The 23,696-nt window shown below is 37.8% G+C and overlaps 1 protein-coding gene across 1 annotated transcript in view; it reads right to left on the bottom strand.

Moving 5' to 3' along the window:
• The window catches only part of RAB3GAP2 (RAB3 GTPase activating non-catalytic protein subunit 2), a 130,205-nt gene extending 113,773 nt beyond the window's left edge, over nucleotides 1–16,432 (bottom strand). Inside the window, exon 1 of the mRNA XM_069066007.1 lies at nucleotides 16,169–16,432. Coding sequence (XP_068922108.1) covers nucleotides 16,169–16,286 — 118 coding nt within the window. The 5' untranslated portion in view covers nucleotides 16,287–16,432. The remainder of the gene's footprint in view (nucleotides 1–16,168) is intronic.
• Between the last annotated feature and the right edge of the window lie 7,264 nt (nucleotides 16,433–23,696).

Genomic DNA, 23,696 nt, shown 5'->3' with positions numbered 1-23,696 from the left:
AACAACAGCACTGTCCTTCACCAGTGGACAGTATTCATTCTGTCTGCTGGACAGTCTCCAGACCCCTGCAACAACAGTACTGTCCCTCACCAGTGGACAGTATTCACTCTCTGTCTGCAGGACAGTCTCAGGCCTTCTTAACCAAATGCCAGGTTCCAGGACTTCTTCAACAGGACAGTCTTTCACCAGTGGACAAATCTGGCAAAATAACATCAAAACAGACAGACAAAGTACCAGCAAAACAGCCATGTCTCCTCAGTCCTTGGCAGCTCAGGGGGCAGGTCTCAAAAGTCCAGGGCAATTCAAAGCGGCCACCAGCAATCTCTTAGTCTCTCTCTCTCCACGAGGTGCTGCTTCCAAAAAGAAGATCTTCCGCCTCTCTCTAGTGTCTCTCCAAATCTACGTCACCAGCTCCTCCCAGTCAGGACTTTCTTTTCACATCAAAAAGTCCATCCCACAGGTGGGATTAACAAGCTCTGGGTTTTAATACAATCAATTTGAAAACCAAGCCCAATACAGGGGAATCTCCACATTCCATTACTATCACAGAAGGTAAAGATCTAAATGGTCTATCCATTTAAATTTTTAAACAATAGAGTGAAATTTATTGTAAAGTTTATAGATTCTCACAAAAAAATTACTAAAAGCTAATTTACTTTGGACATAGTCCTTGAGATAGATGAATATAGATAGATATTATAGATATCTATAGATAGATAAATATAGATAGATAGATGAATACGGAGATTCACTATGACAACCAATAGTTTTAAGCTAGAATGTTGTCTCCACTTAGCAATTAAGTCCTCCTTTGTAACAACACTTTCCCAAATGCAGGATCTTCCTTCTAGCACTGGATCATTTCTCACAACTAAGGATTCCAATCGCCTTCAAACTTCACATTTTCAGAATGATTCCCCTTTCTTTACGTTGTCAAAAGTTGAACTACTTTATCATACTTTTCCAATAGGCTCCATCTAATATATGATTCAATTCACAAAATATTTAACTGATTGCTTGCTATGTGCCCAGAAGTTTAATAGGCAATGTGGTTAAGCAGGAGTTGAGGGTAGTACAAAAGAAACATAATCCTACATAGTTCTGCCCTAGAGAAATACAACTAGATGAAATAAATAACTTACAAACATGGCAAAGGTTAGCGAATTAAAAATTAATAAAATGAAGAGTCAAATTATGTGATACAAAGTCTCAAAATGCCAGCCATTTATTCTACCAGTGAATCTTAAAACATTAAATGGTTGGTCTCTAAACAAGGCATCATTACACACCCCCTTCTCATGGGTTAAAAGGATTATCAGAAGGAGAAAAAACTGCTATCCAGTCACAACTGCTTTTCACTCCAGCCCTCCTTCCCACTCTCCTCCAAGTATACTTTCTGGACCTATCACAAGATTTCAGGGAAATCAACTCCTCATTAGCTAAAGAGAATAGTGGAGGAACCAGTAGTAGCACAACAGAATAGAAGGTATATGTGGGAGGGCAGTGAGAAATAAAATAGGGTAAGATATAGTCTGATTATTCTAGGTCTTAAAAGACTTGATAAGGAGTTGATAGATAACATGGGCAATATAAAACCCAGTTCTGGGTAGGAAAAAACTAAACAGCTTTAGTGTACTACTACAGTAGTTGTGAGAAAGACATGGAAAGTCAGGAAGCATTACACAGTTTTTGTATTACTCAAGGCATAATTCCATTCGAATAAGCAAATATACATTTATTAAGAGGCTACTATGTACAATACACTAAGTTAGGCTTTAGGGATGCAAAGACAAAAACAAAACAGATCTTGCCTTCAAGAAGCTTCCATTGAAATGGGAGGGAGGAGCAAAGGGGAGAGACTACACATGCACACAAAAAAATACAACAAAAGGAAAACTGAAGAAGGGGACACTAATACCTGTGTGACCTTGGGCAAATCACTTCAACCTCTCTGTCTTTCAGATTTTCCTCTCCTGTAAGGTGGATGTTGAACTAAATCAATGCTGTCAAACTCAAATAGAAAGAAGGCTGCTAAGCTTCATATTGCCTTACAAAACAACATATTAACATTATCTATGTTCTACTGTATTTTTGTTTATTCTGCTAAATATTTTCCAATTAAATTTTAATCTGTTTCAGTCTGTATTAGGGAGTGTTTCAGGCCTTTTCCACAATGCTGAGCACTTTTGATATTTCTGGCCAATATGACCTAAGGTTCCTTCCAACTCTCTACCTATAAATGTTAGTTAAAAAAAACCTAATCCCCCCCAAATAAGAAAATGGCCCAAGAAGACTAGAATGATTTTAATGAAGTTAGCAAAACTAAAACCAACAGTCAAATCATTCTGAAATTCTGTACTCTGTTAATATATATGTTCTTTTGTAAGAAGTCAACAACAAAGTGGTCACACTGAAAAACTCAAGAAACAGCATAATTTTTCTACTAGTTAACTCTGTAAATTGGGTATTTTTTTATCCTTATTGCATTCATTCCATGACTCACATGTCAGAGGTTACGTATTCAATATCTCTTATTTTTAAAAGACAATGCAGGGAGCCGCTAGGTGGCACGCGCACTGGCACAGGAGTCAGGAGGACCTGAGTTCGGTTCTGGCCTGAGACACTCAACACCCACACAAAAAAACTAGCCGTGTAACCTTGGGCAAGTTACTTAACCCCAATTGCCCTCCAAAAAGGCAAAAAAAAAAAAAAAAAAGGCAATGCAGTAGCATACTGCATCAGGACAAAGTTCCAATTGTAAACAAAAAACAAGGTCATTTCTTTTAAAGATAAAACACTTAATTCTGTTTTATTTAACTGCCTCATCTCATTCCCAGTGCAACTCAGTAAGAGAAATGGCAATTGAGAATACTTAAGTAAACGCAAAGTGATTTGACTTTGATGGTCTCTATTCAATCCTATTCTTGAGTCTCCTACTTTGTAAAATTAATTGTCTCAATTTTAACTGTGCTAATTTAAACTACTCAAAAATGAATTTAAAATAAAAAAGCAATAAAGACCTAACTTGAGTGTGCAAAATCCATTATCATAAAAATATTTTGCAATTCCATTCTTATTTGTGGATATCAATCCCTCTAGTTACACTATGCTATCTTCTCATATATTGATTTTGTATATATTTAATTAATATTCTTGAGATGGTATTGACAGCAGCTCATCCCCACCTCATCTTCTGTGATATTCTTATCCATGTTCTTTTCTCAGTCCTCCAGGAAAGGGTCTATCCAGTATCCTGAGCTGCTCTTTCTAGATTTCTTGGCAATTCATACATTCCAATGAAGCATACAACTTATCAGTTAATCCTTGCTCTGACCAGCTTACTTTTTTTTCTGAACATACGTTTCTCTGATGATTTTTGTGCTGCTTTTCCCATACAATTCGTTGTAGGTAGGAGACTGAAGTTTATTACCCCTTCCATATGATGCTCCATTACCCTTTGGGTGACCTACAACTTTAATTCTTCAAAGCCTGATAATCACACAATTTTCAGTCTCAGAGAATCACTGTAAGAATAATGGTCTTATAAAGACAGGATTTTATTTCAGGAGGAAACTTGGAGTCAAGGCAATCAAACCCCCTGTCCCTCCTCAGAATTCTGGCCCAGGTCATTGACAATACCCAGGTCTATTGGTAATCCATCCAACTGAAAATTATAGCCTAGAAAATAGGAATTATTCACTGATTGACTTTATTAATATGATTTTCCCTGTAAGTTTAAAGTCATTCATTTTCATTTTGACATAACCCAGTTATTACACTACTAAACATTTCTATATCCCTAAGTATAGAAGTCCACAAGTTACTACAAATAGGTGTCCATAATTGCTTCATATTAAATGCTAAAGTCCCTTTCAAATCTAATATCCTTTTGAGTTAGGCTGAAATCTTTTGAAAGACCATGGATCTCAAGAGGTTTTGCGATGTTCTATGGCTTGATACAGTCAGCAATATGCCATCCTCAAACAGGAGATCTAGGAGACCTAACCATCTAGAGCAGGATTGCACAGCTTATGGCCCTTAGGCCACCTGTGGCAAGCCAAAGGATTTCAGGTGGCCCCTTCAAAAAATGCAGAGGAAAACATTCTTTGTATGTAGAGGAAATTCTCTGGCCTGCTAGAGGCCTGGCTGCAAGTTGTACAGGCCTGATTTAGAGGGAATCCCTTTTCAATAGTATTCTACACTGGACACCCTCCACACCACCACTGGCAAACATGTATCTGCTTCAATTCTTGCTTCATATGTATATTCAGAGGGCCAAAGTTATCTCTGTTGTACATTACAAAGAATCATGTATAATTTTTATCTATGCATTAAAGACTGTTGGAAAAGAACCTGTGAGGTGCCATTTTGCTCTACAAAATCAAATGCTTTTTTATAGTCAATGTAAGGGATGACTGAATTTTGTTTCTACAAAAATTGTATGAAACATAATTTGCAAAACCTAAGGAGTCATACTTATGGCTAATTTAAGAGATAAACTGATTGTAGTAGAAATCAGTGGTGGACGTAGCCCAAAGGCTGAGAGCAGAGGCTCCCTTTTGTTCTCTGAGAATGCTATTTTTCTGTGTATCAAAAACTGCTAGGCCAGGTTCAGCTCACTAAGGACGAGGCCCGTTAACCCAGAGGCTGTCTTAGATAATGGTACTCTTATGGATATCTTCAGTGGAATCTTCAACACACACTTTTGTCAACTCTCTCAGAAATTGAGAAAAGTTCTTTCTTGTGCTATGGAGATCATAAAAATCTGATGTCAATATACTGGGATGAGACTAAAAGTATTTATGGCTTGTCATTTCTTTACTAAATAAAGTATAAAGAAAATGAGGATGAAAGAGGGGAGAGAATTGAAATGTGGAAACGAGGTGGAGACCCACATGTGTGGGGGAGGGGGATGTAGGCTGTGAACCCTGAAATGCCTGGGAGATATAGAGGCAGGAAATTCGATTCAGGGTAAGTCATAAAAGACTTTGTAATTGTCTTAAAATATGTGCCTGGGGGGTGGCTAGTTGGTCCGTGAATAGAGCACCAGCCCTGGAGTCAGGAGGATCAGAGTTCAAAAGCGACCTCAGACACTTAACACTTATGAGTCATGTGACCTTCAGCAAGTCACTTAACCTCAATTGCCCTGCCTTACCCCCCTCCAAAAAGCAAAAAATAAAATAAAATCAACATGATAATTCATACCTCCATCATTTCCTACCCCAACTATAGGACTTAATTATGCCCCTGGGCTGAGTACTCCCTTTCCACAAATCTAGCCCCCACCCATCTTTTCAGTTTCTTTTTAGGTATTGTCTTCTCCCTTTAGATTCCAAGCTCTCTGAAGGCAAGGGCAGTCTTATGTCTTTCTTTGTATCCCCAGTGTCTAGCACAATGACTGGCACTTAATATATGTTTGTTGACTATTATTATTGACAAATGCTTCTGTTTTATGGAGTGAAACTGCTCATTATCTAGCACTCTGTTTCCCAAATCTATATTCAAAATTAGTGTTGCCCTTGGCTGCTATACCTATCTGGCAAGAGTATAAAAATCTGCTGGCTGAGTGGTTTCTAGGTCTGATATCTGTTCTAATCATTTCCCAATTTCTGGCATCAACAGCTTATTTAACTAGGTCAGGTTTAAACAATACACCATATCTTCTCATTTTTATTTGCTTTCCAAACTTTGTACTGATTCCATTCTCTTCTCTAACAAATCAACGGTCTGACCATAAACATGTCCCTCACTGGAAAATGACTCACAGGTTGGGAAGAGGATATTTCTTGTAAAGATATCAAGTTTATTTTTTGTGATATTATTTAGTGCTCACCTTATCCGGTGACTCTTTTAAAAGTACTCATATATAGGTGTGAAATTTCTATATAATCTATACAGCCTTCAACCCCTTTCACTTCTTACTTCTAAGATATATTTTACAAAATATTATTGCCCTGTTTCCCCCTCCCCCATGCCTTACACTTCTACATTTAAGTCAACATGAATCAAGCACGTGTCAAGTACAGTGATTTTCAGATATAAGAACTCTTTACACTGATATATATGGAACACAACCAGTCAATAACTTAGTGGATAAATTTTAGAAAGTTGTCTAAGCCCTTCATACTGAAGCAGGACTCCCAATCATCAGCAAAGTGGACAATAGCAGGGGGTGGCTAGGTGGTACAGTGAATAGAAAACAGGCCCTGGAATCAGGAGGACTTGAGTTCAAATCTAACTTAAGACACTTAACAGCTCTGTGACCTTGGGCAAGTCACTCAACCCCAACTGCCCTGCCCTCTCCCTCCAAAAAGCAAAAAAAAAATTAAAAAAAAAAAGTGGACAATAGCCTATGTTTTCAAATATGGCCAATATGTTGATTTATTTTGACTAATTATACGTTAAAAAGGAGATGTTTATTGTGAAAGATGGGGGTAATCAATAAGAAGTTAAAGTGATTTTTAAAAGAGCAGTAATTTTTTTTTTAAAGAAGCTTACTATGTATACTATCATTTATCTGGATAAAAACGGCCAACTTAGTATATGAATATATCAATCATTAACTATCTAAAATTTATAGCTTCAGGTTTCTTTTATTGGCATACAGCATGTTTTCAACACTTGGTTATCCAAAATAAAGGAAAGGAACAATGATACACATAAGCTTAAAAACTATTTGAAAGTCTTAAAAATGTTTTAAAGTCGGACTTGTCTTTACGTATCAGATGTGTGTGCAAAAACCAACAGATAAAGCAAATTTTGTAACTTCTCTTTGCCCACTGATTCCAGTGGAATTTTAGATATGCTCACTAAGTTTCTCGAGGTTCAGAGAGACTTGCCTGTGATCCATTTGGCTAATAAGTGCCATGGGAGAACTGAACCTCAGTCTTCTTGATTCCATGTCCAACATTAACCACATTAAACCAAGGTGCTTCTCATTAAAAGCATCTATTGATTTAATATGAAATCTTATCTTCTTATCTTTAGCAAAAGATATTGGCACACTATATTTGTGGTAGTCTTATTATGACTACTCATTATGAACACTGCAATAGGAAGTGACCAGATGATCCATGAAATAATATTTATTGTTGCCTTAAGACACAATAAAATCAACTCCTTTATTTACCTCTGCAAGGAAAACTAGTGAGCCAGCCTTCCATTCAGATAGATACATCTTGTGTCTTCTGCTTTCATTTACAGAAAGAATGTCAAGGTTAATATAATTCCAGGTCCTTTAATAGCAAATCTATTTGCTGGTCACTAGCCAAGTATCTCACCAACAGCTTAATCAACATTTATAGATGGGGCTAAAAATTAAATGATTCTTAGTAATCCTCTTGCTCCTATTCAACGAAGAAGCACAAAGGCTGGGCTGCACTGAATTGAGTCATTTTCTATTTTTTTTCACAATATCAAAGACAAAGTTTGTCACCAATGGCAAACCTGCTGGTAATGGGCCTTTCCTTATTTATTTAAACAGGTCCTTGGGGCAGCTAGGTGGCAAAGTGCCCTAGGCCTGCAGTCAGGAAAGCTCATCTTTCAAATTTCAAATCCAGCCACAGATACTAGCTGTGTAATTCAGGTTAAGTCATTTAACCCATTGCCTTAGTTCCTCATCTGTAAAACAAGCTAGAAAAGGAAATGGCAAACTACTTTGCCAAGAAAACCCTAAATATGTAGTCATGAAGACCCAGAAACGAGTGAAAACAACTGAACAACAAAAAGTGGTCCTCAAACCACTAGTGGTGTGTGGCAAGCACTATAATTGAAACCTTGCCAGTCACATAGAACCTGACAGAGCTTACACTCCACTGACATATAACCTTTGAGAACCAAGGGTGGGCTCTATACCACAATGAATAATAGATTAGAGTTGGACTTTGAGTAATAAAAATAAAAATTAATATCACCTGACATCTGTTGAAACTTTACAGAAGATTATTAATTACATTAATTCACAGTTATAAGAAAGCAAATGTTCCTTAATTTCCTAATGCCTTTTAATGTTTTTTTTAAGTAAGCTTCTTCCATAAAAAAATATAATATTCCATGTGAACATAAAGGGTGTTATCTTTTCAGTTATTTCTTTTAGGAAAAAGAATTTCCTCATTGATTAAGGACAAGTCAAGACCAGAAGAATTTAAGGGACAACTTAATAGGACAGGTACTGTGCTAAATGCTGAGGGTACAAAGAAAAAAAACCATCTCTATCCCCAAGGAGCTCACAATCTAATGGGTGATTATAAGCATTTTCTACAACCTCATACTTCATACTCATTTAGTTTATTAATGTACAAAAAAACCCCAAATGGTAAATATCATTAAGAAAAATAGGTGAATTGTAGCTATGAATCAATGCACTCATTTAAAAAAGCAATTTGGAATTATGTAAAGAAAGTGTATAAAATGTCTAAACCTTTTGATCTAGTGATTCTGCTATTAGGTTTATACCTCAAGGAGGCAACTGATGAAAAGAAAATCCCCATGATTATATTTATATAAATTATGTAAATATGTATGGCAGCACCTTTTTTATGATAGTAAAGAATTTAAAACAAAGTAGATGTCCATCAATTGGGGTATGGCTAAACAAACTATGCTACATGAATGTAATGGAATAAGTGGTATTGGACATGTTGAAGATGATGAATACAGAAACACATAGAAAGATCTACATGAACTGATGCAGAATAAAGTAAGAAATTATGAATACAACATACTCCACTCCTTTACAGAGATAGGAGGTCCACAACTGTGGTACACTACACATATTTTTAGTCGTCTTCAATGTTTTGATTGATACTGCTGATTTTCCTCTATTTTTTCCTTTTTTTTTTCCTTTAAAAAATATTTGTCATATGTGATGACTCTCTGGTGGGGAAACGAAAGGGGATAACGGGAGATATTGCTACTGTAAAAAAACAAAAACAAACCCAACAAGATGTCAGTTAAAATTCATATACATATATATATAAGAAAAATGGCTAAAACTAAAGCAGTTTTGCTAGCTAAATTCTATTACCCTAACAAAATAATTTCATAATTTCCTTTCCTAATCATTTTAATATTTAAATAATTTAAAATTTATTATTTAAATCTCTTTGCTAGAAACCTTTCCTCATACTTCAACCAAACCTATTTTCTCGTTTCCTCCTCAGTAAAGAGCTTGTAAAAATCATCAGTTTGACATAGCACGTCTAAAGTTTTGGTCCCACACTTAGATAAATTTCTGATATGAATGTGGATGCACTCTGTACCAGAGCTGACTGGAGCTGTTCCATGCTGTAACAACATCCTGTGTGATTATCATCAATTTTCTTACATAAAATTCATGGAGTCAATTGAAGCACTAGAGACTTTTATCTCAATCTTTTACTTTTCCAAGACTTTTGAATGTGATACTATAGCTGTCCATAATGTACTTCGTTCTCAATAAATGATCATCCTACTTCTCCTTCCAACCATAAAAATTCTTATGGTTTTTTAACTCATTTTTTTCAGAATACTGACTTAAAAGAGAAAATAGACAAAAATCAATACAAAAGAAATACACAGAGGAATAAATCAGCCTAACAATTAGACAATCCATAAAAGGAAAAAGGGACAAACTAGACAAGAAAAATACCCAAGCATATGCTAAATATAGGAAACATATTTTTAAAAATGTAAAATGAAAATGATTCAATAATATCCTAAATAATTACTGTAGTCCGACAGTTCTGTTTTTCTACTTTTAGCCTGGGTTTCTCCAATAGTATCAATTACCATCCAGATTAGAAAGCCACATGACATCATTGGAGAGCACTGGATTTGAAGTCAAGATGTGGGTTCAAGTCCTGCCTCAAATATTTAATAATTATGTGACCCTGAACAAATAAATCGCTTATCCTCTCTGAGCTTCAATTTCCTAATCTGTAATAATGAAGGGTTTGGACCTGATGACCTTTAAGGTTCCTTCCAGCTCTAAATCTATAATCCTATGAAGTATACATAAAGAATGTATCTTTTTTTTAACATAGTGCTAGAAATGCTAGCTATAGTAATAAAAATTGAGTGGAACATAGTAAGACTAAATTATTTTCATTTTCAGATGATCACGTTAGAGGATCCCCTTATCAACAAGGATTCAATGAAACAATACCTTCAGGAAAATCTCAGGATATAAAATAAATCCACAAAGAGCAATAGCTTTACTAATAATAGTAATGACTAAATTACTAATAATAAAATAATAATAAAACTTTGAAAAGTTAAAAAGGAAAATTCCATTCAAAATATTCCATTCACAACACATAAAATATTCACATTAACCGACCAAAATATTAATTAGCATTAAAAAAAATACAACTACAAGATACTCTTTACAGAAATAAAGCACATTAGCTGTTTGTGTTTGGACTGAACGATTATACAATGTATTCCAAAAGTCTTTGTGCAGGTTTAAGCTATTTTCAGTGTTATAAGCTTTAACACAAAAAACTGAACTAAGTCTTTTGGGACACCCTATATAATAAAAATTATGCAATCTGAATTTAAAGATTTAGCGTTGCACAAATCAAACTTCCAAGGGATTACTCTATAGAATTACACAGAATAATGACAAAATTCAATAGAAAAGATCTAGAAGTTCAAAGGAAATTATGAAAAAAGGAATAAATGGGGCCTTACTGTACCATTTCTCTGACGACATTAGAAAGCAGTAATTATTAAAACTATTTGGTACTGATTTAAAACAGAAAAGTGGACTAGTATAGATAAACAAAGCCAAGCAGACACAATAGTCCAGTATTTCATAAACCCAAGAACATTGAGGGAAGAACCCCTCTTTGGTAAGAACTGGTAGGACAACTGGAAGGTAGCAGAATTGGTAGGAATTAGGTTTGTCTCAGGATCTAACACCATACACTACAATAAGCTCCAAATTAATAGCCTTTTTTTTTTTTAAAGGAGAAACTGATACTTTTCAGATCTATGTTTAGGAATAGAATTCTTAATTGAGTGAAGAATAACCATGATCGAAAATGATATATGTTTTTTAAAAAAAGGAAATTTCTATTATATAAAATTCAAAAGGTTTCACCCCAAACAAAATCAAAATTTCTAAGAGAATCTATCAATTAGGGAGGATGGGGGGCGGGGGGCAGAGGGAATCTTAGCATCATAAATTTCTTTTTTTTCCAGTAAATTTCTGATAAAAGTCTGAAAGCTAAGATTTATAGTAAATGAATGACAATATGAATTATCAATAATTTTAAATGCTCCAAATCACTTACAAGAAAAATGTTAATTAAACCAAAAACCCATATTCAAAATTGTCAGATAATGAAATACAAAAATAGTTCCTATTTGAGAGGCTATAAGAAAGGAGACACTAATACACAATTACTAAAGAAGAAAATTGGTCCAAATGTTCAGAAAACAAATTTATAATCATGCAAGAAAAGTCATTCCTTTTGACCTAGGCATTCCACTACCAGGGATATACTCCAAGAAGAATAATTATAAAAATAAAGATACACTGCAGTCAACAAAATAGGTGCTCATTACCTACTGTGTGTATGTTTTCTAGCACATAATAGGTATTTAATAAATGCCTGTTGAATTTAAACTGGCTTGTTTTGGGAAGGGCTGATCAAGCTGTAATATATTAACATAATGTTATGATATGATGCATAACAAATAACAAATGTGAAATGTTCAGAGAAACACATGAAGATTTATGCGACACAGTAAAGAAAGAACAATCAACAAGTATTTGTTGAGCGCTTGCTGTGTGAGGCAATAATATTTGGGGAAATAATAATAATAATGATAGTGATAATGAAACAATAACAATAGCTAGCATTTATATAGTGCTTTAAGGTTTTCAAAGAAGTTACAAATACTATCTCATTTTACCCTCCAAACATCCCTGGGAGGTAGGTGCTATTATTATGTCCATGTTATAAAGAAACTGAGGCAAGCTGAAGTGACTTAGCCCAGGTTACAAAGCAATTACATATGAGGTTAGATCTGAACTCTGATCCTCTTGATTCCAGGTCCAGTTCTCTGACCACTGCACCACTTAGCTGGCTCCAAAAACAAAAGGCTAAACACACCCCACCTCCAGGAGCTTACATTCTACTGAGGTATACAAGTTCATAGATATGTACACACAGAATATCCACATACAGGATAAGAGGCACTAATAACTGACAAAATCTAGAAATGTCCTTTTAAAGGAGTTGGCAGTTCCACTGCACTTTGAAGGAAGCTAGGAAGTCTATGAAGTGGAGGTGAGAATAGAGTGCACTAGAGATAAGGAGAACCACATGTGCAAATATTCATGAACAGATGGACTCTAGTGTGGTGGGGAAGAGCCAATAGGGCAGTTTGACTGAAATGGGCAAGTGAAAGGAAGTAATATGAAAACAGGCTGGAAAGGCAGATAGACAGATGGACAACAGACTGTGGAAGGATTTAAATGCCATATTAAAGATTCTCTATTTTATCTTAGAAGCAAAAGAATACCACTAAAGATCTAGGAATGGGAGTGGGGGCTCTTAGAGGGCAGAGAAAAGGAACAAGCATTTATTAAATGCCTACAACATGCCAAGCTCTGTACTAATAAAAAGATGAGGTTAACCATGGTCAGAAAGGCACACTGCTCAAGGTCTACAAAGGATCTCTGTCTAATTATGGAATCAAACTTAGTATACTGTTTGTTCCAACCTTCTACCTTCCCAGGAAAATAAGGAGGAAGTAAAAAAGTTCATTTCCTTCTATAAGCCAAAGATGTGATTACCTAGTGGCAAAATTAACAGATTCCTCATGTTGTAATATCCCAAAGGCTGGAAAATGCTCTGATCTTTTCTGGATGTTCACTCTATACTTCTGGTGACTCAGAAAGAGCTACTAATTATAGGTTTTTAGGAGTTACTAGCAAACTTATACTACCACCACCATCCCCAAATTCCAAGCAAGTCAAATTCCAGTTTTAAAACTACTGGTATTTGATCAGGGCATAAAATGTTAATAATTGAACAGAACTCATTATCTGTGAGGCAGTGAAATATGTCCCTTTCTTTCTAATTGAAGATAAAAAGTAATATATAGAGACATGCTACTACAAAAATAGAATGTTAATTTATAAAAGTGTTTGAAGCAATCAATCATGTATAACAGTCTATAGTGGGTGCTCAAGACAAAGGTTATTTATTCTACTGTTATATAACATCATATGCCTATAAAAATGATCACTTGGGGCAAATAATCTATATCAATTGAATAGTAATTTCAATGTTTATTTTACTATTTGAATATATCATAGGTATAATGGGGTACAGGTAAAATGAGGAATGAAGATGGCTTTTTAAAACTGTTAAGCTAGAAAAAAAATTATTTACAAATATCCTTTGAAACTGTGAATTAGTCAACCAATAAACATTTATTAAATGCATACTACATGCCAATAACATGTTAAAAGCTAGAGATACAAAGAAAGGTAAAAGATAGTCCTGGTTCAGCTCACAGTCTAATGGGGGAGACAACATGTAAAAAACTATGCATGAACAAATTACATTACGGAAAATTGGAGGTAATCAATAAAGGGAAGGCACTAGAATTGAGGAGATTTTGAAAAGGGTTCCTGTAGAACATGGTATTTTATCTGGAACTTGAAGGAAGCTAGGAGGCAGAGATGAAGAGAGAGAGCATTCCAGGTATGGAGGATAGTTAGGGAACATAGCCGAAGTTCTAAGAAGATGGAGTGTCTTGTTCAAGAAACAGCAAGTCACTGGATCAAAGAATCAATGTGTGTAAGTGGGGGGAAGGGAGAGTAGGGGGAGTCAAGGTATAAGATGACTGCAAAGTGGGGAGTGGGAAATGACCACCATACAGGAAATTTTATATTTTATCCTAGAAGTGAAAGAGACAGCCATTAGAATTTATTGAGAGAGGTGGGGGAATTATGTTCAGATCTGCACTTTAAGGAAGATCACTTTGACAGCTGAACAGATGATGGAGTGGGATGGGGAGAGACTTGTGGCAGGGAGGCACAGAAGGAGGCTACTGCAACACAGACTAGGCATGTGATGAAGGTCTGTACCAGGGTAGTAGTCTCAGAAGAGAGAAGGGAGCATGTTTGAGAAACATTATGAAGGGAAAATTAACAGGCCTTGGAAACACATTGGAAATGTGGGGGGAGAGGGAGTAAAAAATCAAGAATGTCATCTAGGTTGCAAACTTGGGGAAATGGGAGGATCGTGGTGCCCCTAACAATATAGTGAAGAGGGGAAGATTTGGGGGGAAAGATAATGAATTCATTTTGGGGCATATTGAGTTTAAGATGTCTATAGTACACCAAGTTCAAGATGTCCATCAAGCAGTTGGAGATGTGAGAATGTAGGTCAGGAAAAAGGTCAGAACTAGATAAGTACATCTGAGAATCTTTAGCATACAGATCACTGAATCCACAGGAGCAGATGCAATGATCACAAAGTGAGGTGAGTATAGTAGGAGGAAGAGAAGACCTTGTAAGATATTCATTGTTAGAAGATGGATAAAGATCCAGGAAAGGAGACTGAGGAAAGGTCTGATAGGTAGGAGGAAAAACCACGGAGAGCAATGTCCTAAATCAATTACTCAATTACAAAAAGGCTCTTTTTGAAAATAATCAGTACAACTATAAAATCTAAACTCTAATACTTAAGCTCTAATAAATACAGCATGAACCTTAGACTATGAAGACTTATTTATGATGACCACCAAATGAATTTTTAGTCTGTAAACTAACCCAGCTAATCTCCCCATCAACCTGTTATCACTGATGGTTTCTTTACTACTTAAAACCTTTTTAAGGGTACTAGAGAACAATTTATTCCTGTATGGCAACAATTCCTCTGGTAAATAAAAGCTCTCTTCCTTGCATTCAATTTCAAAGATTTGACAAATTTCTTAACTGGAAAAAAGTTTCCTGTTAGTGTCCTTTTTATTGCCCACGATGGCACTGCTATTTTTTTTAAGTAATTATGTCATTCTACAAGTCAAAAATACTTGTAATTGGAAACATAAGAACATAATTAGGGTAAAGCATATTCTCTTCTATAAGAAACATGGGGAATTCTGATAATTGCTGCATCCTTTAGAGAATGGAGCAAAGGGTAGATTTGAAATTGTTTTAACAATAATATAATATAATACTAAGTCCAAAATGTGCCCTAACCCTGTTAGTCTCTAGAAGTTAATGCCATGTTCATGTGGATGCTCATTTAAAATTATTTTAGAATAATAATGACAATAAACCATCTCACCTGGGGCAAATTTGCTTTCCCAGGACGAGGTACAAATTAATGGCCGATATAAGACTATCAACCTGAAAATCTTGCTTGGAAAGATTAACTGCTTTGTACACGAGAAGAAGCAAATTCGCTTCAGGATTAAATCACCAAGCAGCTTTCTGGAGGTTTGTGGCATCTGAAGTTGGGAAAGGAGGAAGCAAGGACTTTGCAAAGGAAGGTAGAAACCCCAGGATGGAGTTGGTGCCTCAGCAGAGACAGGACTGGTGACAGCTGGTGCGGAGTTGGGAGAAGGATGAAAACAGGAAGGAAAAAGGAAGGGGACACCCTGAATTTCGATGGGAGACGCAGGGAGACTGACCCCCGGGTCTGGGAAGGGGAGACTGAGGAAGACGCAGTTGGGAGAAGGCAAGGACGGATAGAATGCCTGAGAAGAGAAAGGGCACCCGCTGGCGGAAGGCTCCGTCGGCTCGCTTGCACTTCCTGGCATCCTTCAAGCCTCCGCTCGGATCCGACCTTCCCCCAGAGGCCTTTCCTTCCCGGTGTGATTCGCACCCATCTACCCTGACCACCTCTGGCTTGGACACAGTTATTTGCATGTTGTCTCCTTCATTAGACTATGGGCTCCTTCAGGGAACAGAACATTTTGATTTAATTTCTTTTTTGGCCCTTTCTTTGTATCCCCAGCGCTTAGTTCAGAGCCAGGTATACACAAGGTGCTTAATAAATGTTTGCTGCTTGACTGACAGGGAGCGACGAGGTTGGCCTCCTCCGGGACGCGCCAGGGAGGGGCGCGGGCCTCCAGGGACTCAAGACTGGGGTGCGAGAGTGGGAGGGTGGGGGAAGGAGTGGGATGCAACCCCCGCAGGGGGAGTAAGGGAGGGACTTACCATCGTCCCTCCTGGTGGCGCCGCCGCTGGGGGTCTCCTCCCGCAGGTGCGGGAAGAGGAAGTCCCGGGCGGCCTGGAGGTCCTGGAAGTGGCAGAACTGGAGCAGGGAGCAGGCCATGGCTCCCGAGGAGGCCCCGCTCAGGCCGCACTAAACCTCACCGCACCACACCCCCCCACGGCCCGCGAGCTTCCCGGCCCCCAGCAGCTGCCGCCGCCGCCGCCGCCACCCAAGAGCCCGGCTGGGATCGTCAACCAAGTAGACGAAAAGAGGAAACGAAAGCGGAAGCTGTCAGAGCGCTCCCCCCTCCTCGCTCCAGCCCTCCACAGGCAGCGCGCATGCGCCCTCAAGCTCGCGACTGGTGTTGAAGAAGAGGACCGACTGGATTCTGTCTAGTGACTCGCCCGGCGGGGTAGCTGGGGGCGGCACCGTCGCGGCCTTGGGTTCTTAGAGGCTAGGACAACGTAAGTGGAGATATTTTCTCTGCTGTAGTATCTCTAGGTTGCGTCATTCATTCATTCATGAAACGCAGTACCATTAGATAAACTTTTTTAGAGAAGCCCTCGCGTAGGGAAGAAGACCTCAGAGCTCAAGTTCTGCCTCTGACACAAAAGTTATCTACCTCAGTTGTTAGTGCCTTCCCCCCCAAAACGACCATGTAATTATTTTACCTATGTTCGGTCTGGTTCTTTGTGACCCCATTTGGGCTTTTCTTTGGCAGAGGAGTGGTTTGCCGCTTCTCCAGCTTATTTTACGGATGAGGAAACTGAGGTAAACAGGGTTAAGTGACTTGCCCAAGGTCACGTGGCTAGTAAGTGTCTGAGGTCAGATTTGAACTCATGAAGATGAGTCCGCTAGACTCCAGTTAGGGCACTGTATCGGCTGGGCCACCTGTCCCTCCTTACTGCGAATGTACCCTCTCCTCCACTTCTGAGAATATCATTTCATTCAAGGTTTAGCTTCAGTATCACCTGCTACGCAGGCCTATACTCATTCTCTAGGTTTCTAGGGCCTTCCCTCTAAATCTCTCAAAAAATTACCTTGTAGTGATTTCATGTATATTTTATATTTCTTTATCTGTGTATATGAAGGTTTTCCCCAAAAGAATACAAGCTTCATTATAACCCAGCTGCCTAGTACAATTCCTGATACATAGTATTCAACAAAGTTCATTGAATTCTTGTGGGATGCCTAAGTATTCACTATTGAGCAGGAGAGCTGTCTTCAAATAGACATTAGTATCACATAGTATTACAGTTTTTAGTACATTCACTCTACTTTACCCCTACTTCTAGGTTCACAAAATATTCATTTTCTCCTCCCCCTGCCCCCCAAACCCTTCCCTTTTCCTATTTCTTGTAAGGGTACCACCATCCTTCCAGCCACCCAGGATCATAACCTTGACTCTTTCCTCTCCCTTAGCCTTACATTCAGCCAGTTGTGAGGTTCAGTTAGTTCCATGGGGGGTGGGGGGGGTGGGAGGGGTTGCCCATGAAGGTATATATGTTCACACAAGTATCTAGATGTGGTTTTCAGGAAGGCATGAATCTCTTACTCGCTGAGCCACCTGGCCACCCCTAAGCAATTGGGGTTAAGTAACTTGCTCAGGGTCACACAGCCAGGTGTTTCTGGGTAGGTAAAAAGTGCCTGAGCCTGGATTCAATCCACATGTCATCCCAACACTGGAGCCGGTGCTCTTACTGGCTGTGCTACCTGGCCTCCCTACTCATGAATGTTTTAAGGACTTTAGAAATCCTACAGGCAAAATGCAGCATATTAATGAGCTGAGCTGAACCCACAAGTGGTAAAGCCACAAAGGAATGTTTGCGAACTTATTCGCTGAGCTCCTGTAGTTTTGCCTAAAATGTCTAAACTTAGTAATGGTCAGTTTTGAGATAAAACATGGAAGGCTGCTTATTAAGATGCAAATGCTATCTGGGAGAGGGTAAGCACTTTAAACTGTTTGTAGCTGTTAACATCTTGTATGAGATTCTCTTAGACTGAGTGAGGTTGGAGAGAGAATGAGACAATGGACAAAAAAAGAAAAATGATTTTTAAAAAGGATATTGTACTGGGAATCAGGAGACCTGGACTCTACTCCTGGCTTTGCCATCAACTATGCAAATTTGTTACTTGTTTCTTAACCTCTCAGGGTTTCAATTTATTTGTTTGTAAAATAAAAGAGGTTAAGATAGAAGATCTTTAAGGTTGTTTCCTAACCTAAATCAATTAATATCACTATGTGTCAGATGCTGTTCTAAGCACTGAGGATACAAAAACAAAACTAAAATAGTCTCTTGACCTCAAGGAGCTAACATTCTAATAGGAGAGACAATGTGCATATATATAAGAATATGTACAAAATAAATACAAAGTGTTTTTCATAGGAAGGGCATAATCAGCTGTGGGGTAGTGATCAAGAAAGGCTTCTTGCAGAGAGGGAAGTTTGAGCTAAATCTTAAAGGCAAAAATGAAAAGGGAAAGAATTCCAGATATGGGGAATAGCCACATAAAATGACAGGGACACAAATAATGGAAAGTCCTCTGTACAGAATATGAAGCAGGCAGGTATGGCTATAAAGTTTAGGGAAGTAATGTATAAGAAGACTGGAAAGGCAACATTGTAGGACGGAAGTGGGATGTCAGAGTGGAGTCTCTCAGGGTGGTGAAGAAACCAGGTGGAAGCTGGTCGACACTGAGCCTCTCTCTGGGCATTGGGACCTAGAAGAAAGAGGTTAGAGAAGTGCATGGAAGGATACTGAAGACAACTTTTGCTTGCTTCAGTTCAGAGCTAGTCTTAAGTTGAAGTCTAGTGATCACATTCAGTTAACAAATTGAGTGAAGTTGGAGAATGGGATAATGAACAAAAAGAGCCAGCCAATGGCCTTATACTGGTGACAATCCTCTCGCTCACATTACTACTGCTCTGTTTAACTGGTAGGAATATTGTTGTTGTTTTTTTTAAATAATATAGTACTATCTCTGTTCCAGAAACCAGTGTTGGCTCAAGAATAGACTTCATCTTAAGCCAGGTGTAAGGGATAAGGGTGACACTATATGTAAAAGGAATAATTAATGCTATTACAATGTGGAAATGGTATTCATGTATTCCTGTGTTTACTCAGTGGAAGAAAAGTCAAGAAGTACAGTCAAAATGCTAATTTATAAGTATTTTGATTTAAGTAAAGAAATGTCAACATATGAATCTGAGGGGGAACCCTTTTAATATATATTCTTGTTAACTGGTGACTTTTAGGGCTTTCAGGTGTGTGTGTGTGTGTGTGTGTGTGTGTGTGTGTGTGTGTCTTATAGACAAGTTGATCTGCATCCATGGAAAGTTTCCATATTGTGAGTTTCCCTACACAAAGGAAATCATATGTAACTTATATATAATATAATATTATATATAAGCTATATGTAATATTATATTGTAAATATGCATATATGATATATCCTATATGTGTAATGTATATGTGATTATATGTTTTCTATATCTCTATATGACATATATATGATTTTTTTCATTCTATACTTATGATTTGGTTGGTGTAGGGAAATTCACAGTATAGATTCTCACTTCACAGATGCAGATCAAAAACTAGTCTATAACTTAATATTATAGATCTAAAGTTGCAAGAAATCTCAGAGGCCAGCTAGTCCAAACTCTTTATTTTACAGATGAGGAAGGAAACTGAGTTTCAAGGGAATTAAGTGATTTGCCAAGGTCACAGGAGTAGTAAGCATGAAAGGTGGATTTGAACCCAGGTCCTCTGATTCCAGAGTTATTGCTCTTTCTACTGTACCACTCTACCTGAACTTAACAGACTTAGAGAGTTACCTAGAGAAACTGAGAGGTTAAATGACTTTTCCCCACTGTACAGTGATTATGTGTCAGAGGCAGATCTTGAATTGAGGTCCTCCTTCAAAGCTGGTCCACTATCCATTCTGCCTCAGCTGCTTCTAAAATAAACATAGCATATTTTAATAAATGAAATATTTATAAAATTTGATACATGTATCCTGGTCAAGTTTTCCAAAAAAGAAAAATCAGTTACTGGTGTTGCCCTCTTATTCAAATGAAAATGTTTTCATTTTTTTGTTTCCTTTTCCTCTGGTCCCCCAGCTCAACATGACAGGCTAGTTAGCATCACAGACTTGCTTGGAAGATTTTAATTGTGTAAATAAATCATATTTGCAAAATAATGCAAGAACATTCTTTTAAATGGCAAAGAACTGCTTGTTTTTCAAGGATTTGTGTCTCTTCTTCAAAAGAACCAAGATTTTAATCTGAGGCCCTGTTCCTCCCACAAGTGCTGATCACAATTCCTCCAAGACTTAGTTGATAATCAGGAATTGCAGAAGGAGGAAAATTCTATGCATGGTAGCCCATCTTCTAGTAACAAAGCCTTTCTTCATTTAGCTTGGTGGATACTTGAATGACAGCACCTTGCTATCTTTTCAGCTTGATTATGTAATTCCCAAAGTCACTGGCCTACCCTTCATGAATCAAGTTTACCTCAGTTTCCTACTGGCTTATTAAGCACATTAGGCAGCAAAAATAGATATGAGATTTTTTAATATAAAATAAATGTCCCAGCTCAATGTTATTAAAAGTTTTTGGTGAGTTTTGGTATCTGAAAGGTATTTCAAACACTCTTTTTTAGTTTTAAATATTTTTATTTTCCCCCAATTAAATGTTAAAAACAGTTTTTAATATTTGGGTTTTTTATAAGTTTTGAGCTTTAAATTCTATCCCTCCCTGCTCCCTGAGAGAATAAGTAATCTGATATAAGGTTCCACATGTGCAATCATGTAATACATTTCCATATTAATCATTCTAAGAAAGAAAAAAGAGAGAGCACATGAGAGAGGGAAGAGCATATTGTTATGCCCCAGTTATAAGGAAATGGGGGGGGGTGAAAAAAAGGGGAAAGGGAGAGTGGGAGAAGAGAGGGAGGAAGGGGGAGAGAAAGAGAGAAAGAAACAGTCATATGGCATTAGGTAATTAATGGTATATCTGCAGTTATAATTACTCTGTGGACTAGGTTGTATGGTTTGTCCTTCATTCTCAAAAATGACCATGACATTAGAGAAATGATGACATGACTTGCAGTTGACTTTGATTTGAGTGAGGGAGGGCAGTGTAAAGTCACCAACCTCACTTTCTCCTCTAGAGCCATCTGGGTCCATTGGCCAGGTATCAATCAGGATGACTAGAGATGGCCCAGGATTCAGTGGGAGACCTTGGCCCTTTTAAGCTAAGGTCTTTTAAAGTTCTCACTTGGAGTGAGGCAACACCCATTCAGTGAATAGGCCTCTTTGAGAAGTGAGTCAGAGCATCTAGGTGGTGTAGTGAATAAACACCAGTCTTGGATTCAGGAAGACCTCAGTTCAAATTTGATCTCAGAAACTTAACATTTACTAGCTGTGTGACCTTGGGCAAGTCACCTAACTCCAATTGCCCTGCCTTTCCCCTCCAAAAAGGCAAAAAAAAAAAAAAATGTAAGTCAAGGGATGGCACCTATAATTAAAAAAAAAAAATCAAACCGGGATTGGAAGACCCTCAGGGTTGCTGGCCAAAAGAGAAACAGTTACTATTTATATTCACTCTGAGCCAGGAGGGCCCCCCAAATCGCCATTAAGTGGTGCTTGGGCAAGGACCTATTGCTGTCCATCAGACTGAAAACGAGGACTCATTGTCTGGAGGAGGAGTGGTCTGGGTGCCTTTAAATAGCTCTCATTAAACTTCCTGGTTTTCCATACACCCTAGAAACCAAGGATAAATCAACATTTCTTAAATTAATGGTGAGAAATATTCATTTGTTTACTTTCTACTTTTGTGCCACTTCCTGGATTGTGTTATTTTTTCCCCCCTACATAGTTAGTTGAGGCACATTAGAAAAGTAGAAATTAGAGCTGATAAAAATTCCCTAAATCATTCACTCTTCTTTTCTCAGAATTTCCAGCATTACTACCTGTGATATATTTTATTAGGGTAAGGTAAGGTAAGGTAAGGGTAAAGGTGCTAGCCAGTCTAGTATTGAATATTGGTGTTCTCATTTTCTCTAGTGAGAAAATATCTTAGTGGATTTTTCACAACTTAGAAACTTTCTACAGGTGTTTTCCTTTTTCAGTTTTCTTGTTAGACTTTATCTCTTTACTATTCTTGCTGAAATCTTTTTCTGACATTTACAGATTTTATTAAGGTTGTCAAGTAGCTAATTCTAACCTGACTGATTTATATAATCTTGGATTACAATCTGGGATACACTTGGGTTTGTTAATCTTTCTAAATACTTTCTTAATTATTTTAATCTCTTGCCTGGATATATCTTATATCCTGAAATAGAACACAATTTCTCTATGTTTTTAGTGCAAAGAGAGGCACTTATAGGGCCAGTGTGTATGATGACTGAATGCATCCACACTTTCTCTACTAAAGGCAGAGATATGTTAGCAGTAAAGCAATCATGGTTGTTGATGATGATGATGCTTCCTCAGTGTAGATTGTGATAAAATTACAGGAGCTATTCATGGAATTTGAAGGAGAGATAGAAGAATAGTCACCAGGACTATGAGATGTAATTAGGGAACTTTACCCACCCTCCACCCCCTAGCTTAAAAGACTTTGATAATTAGTCCATCTGGCATGAAGATGAACTGTTTGTGCTTGTATCTGGGCACAGACTCAAATCTCTGTTTCTGGAGAATAGTGCTAGTAGTCAGTCGTAGCAGCTGATTCTTGATCATCCAGAATCCATGGAAAGGACACTCTGGTAGAAAAGCCCAGGACCTGTCCTGGTACTTATCCACTTCAGAGGAGACTCTGGTCACCCCCTGAATGGCTAGTCACTTACTTCTTTAGCAAGCATGGTGAATGATAACCCCACCTCTTTATGTCTGCAATGCTTGAAAAGAGGAAATACTCAGATACACACACACACTTAATGTTATATATATGTTCGGAAAATAAACTTGTTTCTCCCTTCAAGACACTGAGAAGAAAGGATATAGCTCCAAACCAAAATGAGAGTGGAAGCTGAAAAGTTATTGGAAATTCTGAATGCTGGGGAGAAGAACTAAGATGACAGAGTAGAAGCAGGGACTTCCTTGAGTTCTCACCAAAACTCCTCCAAATATTTGTAAAAAATGTCTCTAAACAAATTCTAGAGCAGCAGAACCCACAGAATGACAAGAGTGAAACAAATTTCCAGCCCAAGACAACCTGGAAGGTTGACAGGAAATGTCAACCAATGCACCAGTCTGCGAGAAGAACAGAGTCTAGCATGGTCTGTGCCAGCACAGACTGAGCCCCAGCAAACCCAGAGTAGGCCTCAGAGGACTGAATCAATGACAGCTGTGGCAGTTTTCAGACTTCTCAATCCACAAGCACTAAAGACAACTTAGAAGATTAGTAGAAAAGGTCTGTCAGACGTAGGGGAGTCCAATCCCAACCCCAGGGTGATGGTGGCAGCAATAGCAGTGACTACTACCAGAGCTCTCTGCCCACAGACGGTGGGGGTATCAAGC

This window comes from Petaurus breviceps, unplaced genomic scaffold (assembly GCF_028583685.1).
Source record: "Petaurus breviceps papuanus isolate PSGF00001 unplaced genomic scaffold, PetGlider_PUasm1.0 90702, whole genome shotgun sequence".
Classification (NCBI taxonomy): domain Eukaryota; kingdom Metazoa; phylum Chordata; class Mammalia; order Diprotodontia; family Petauridae; genus Petaurus; species Petaurus breviceps.
Note: the sequence above shows the minus strand (reverse complement) of the source record. Positions and strands in the feature narration are given on the sequence as shown.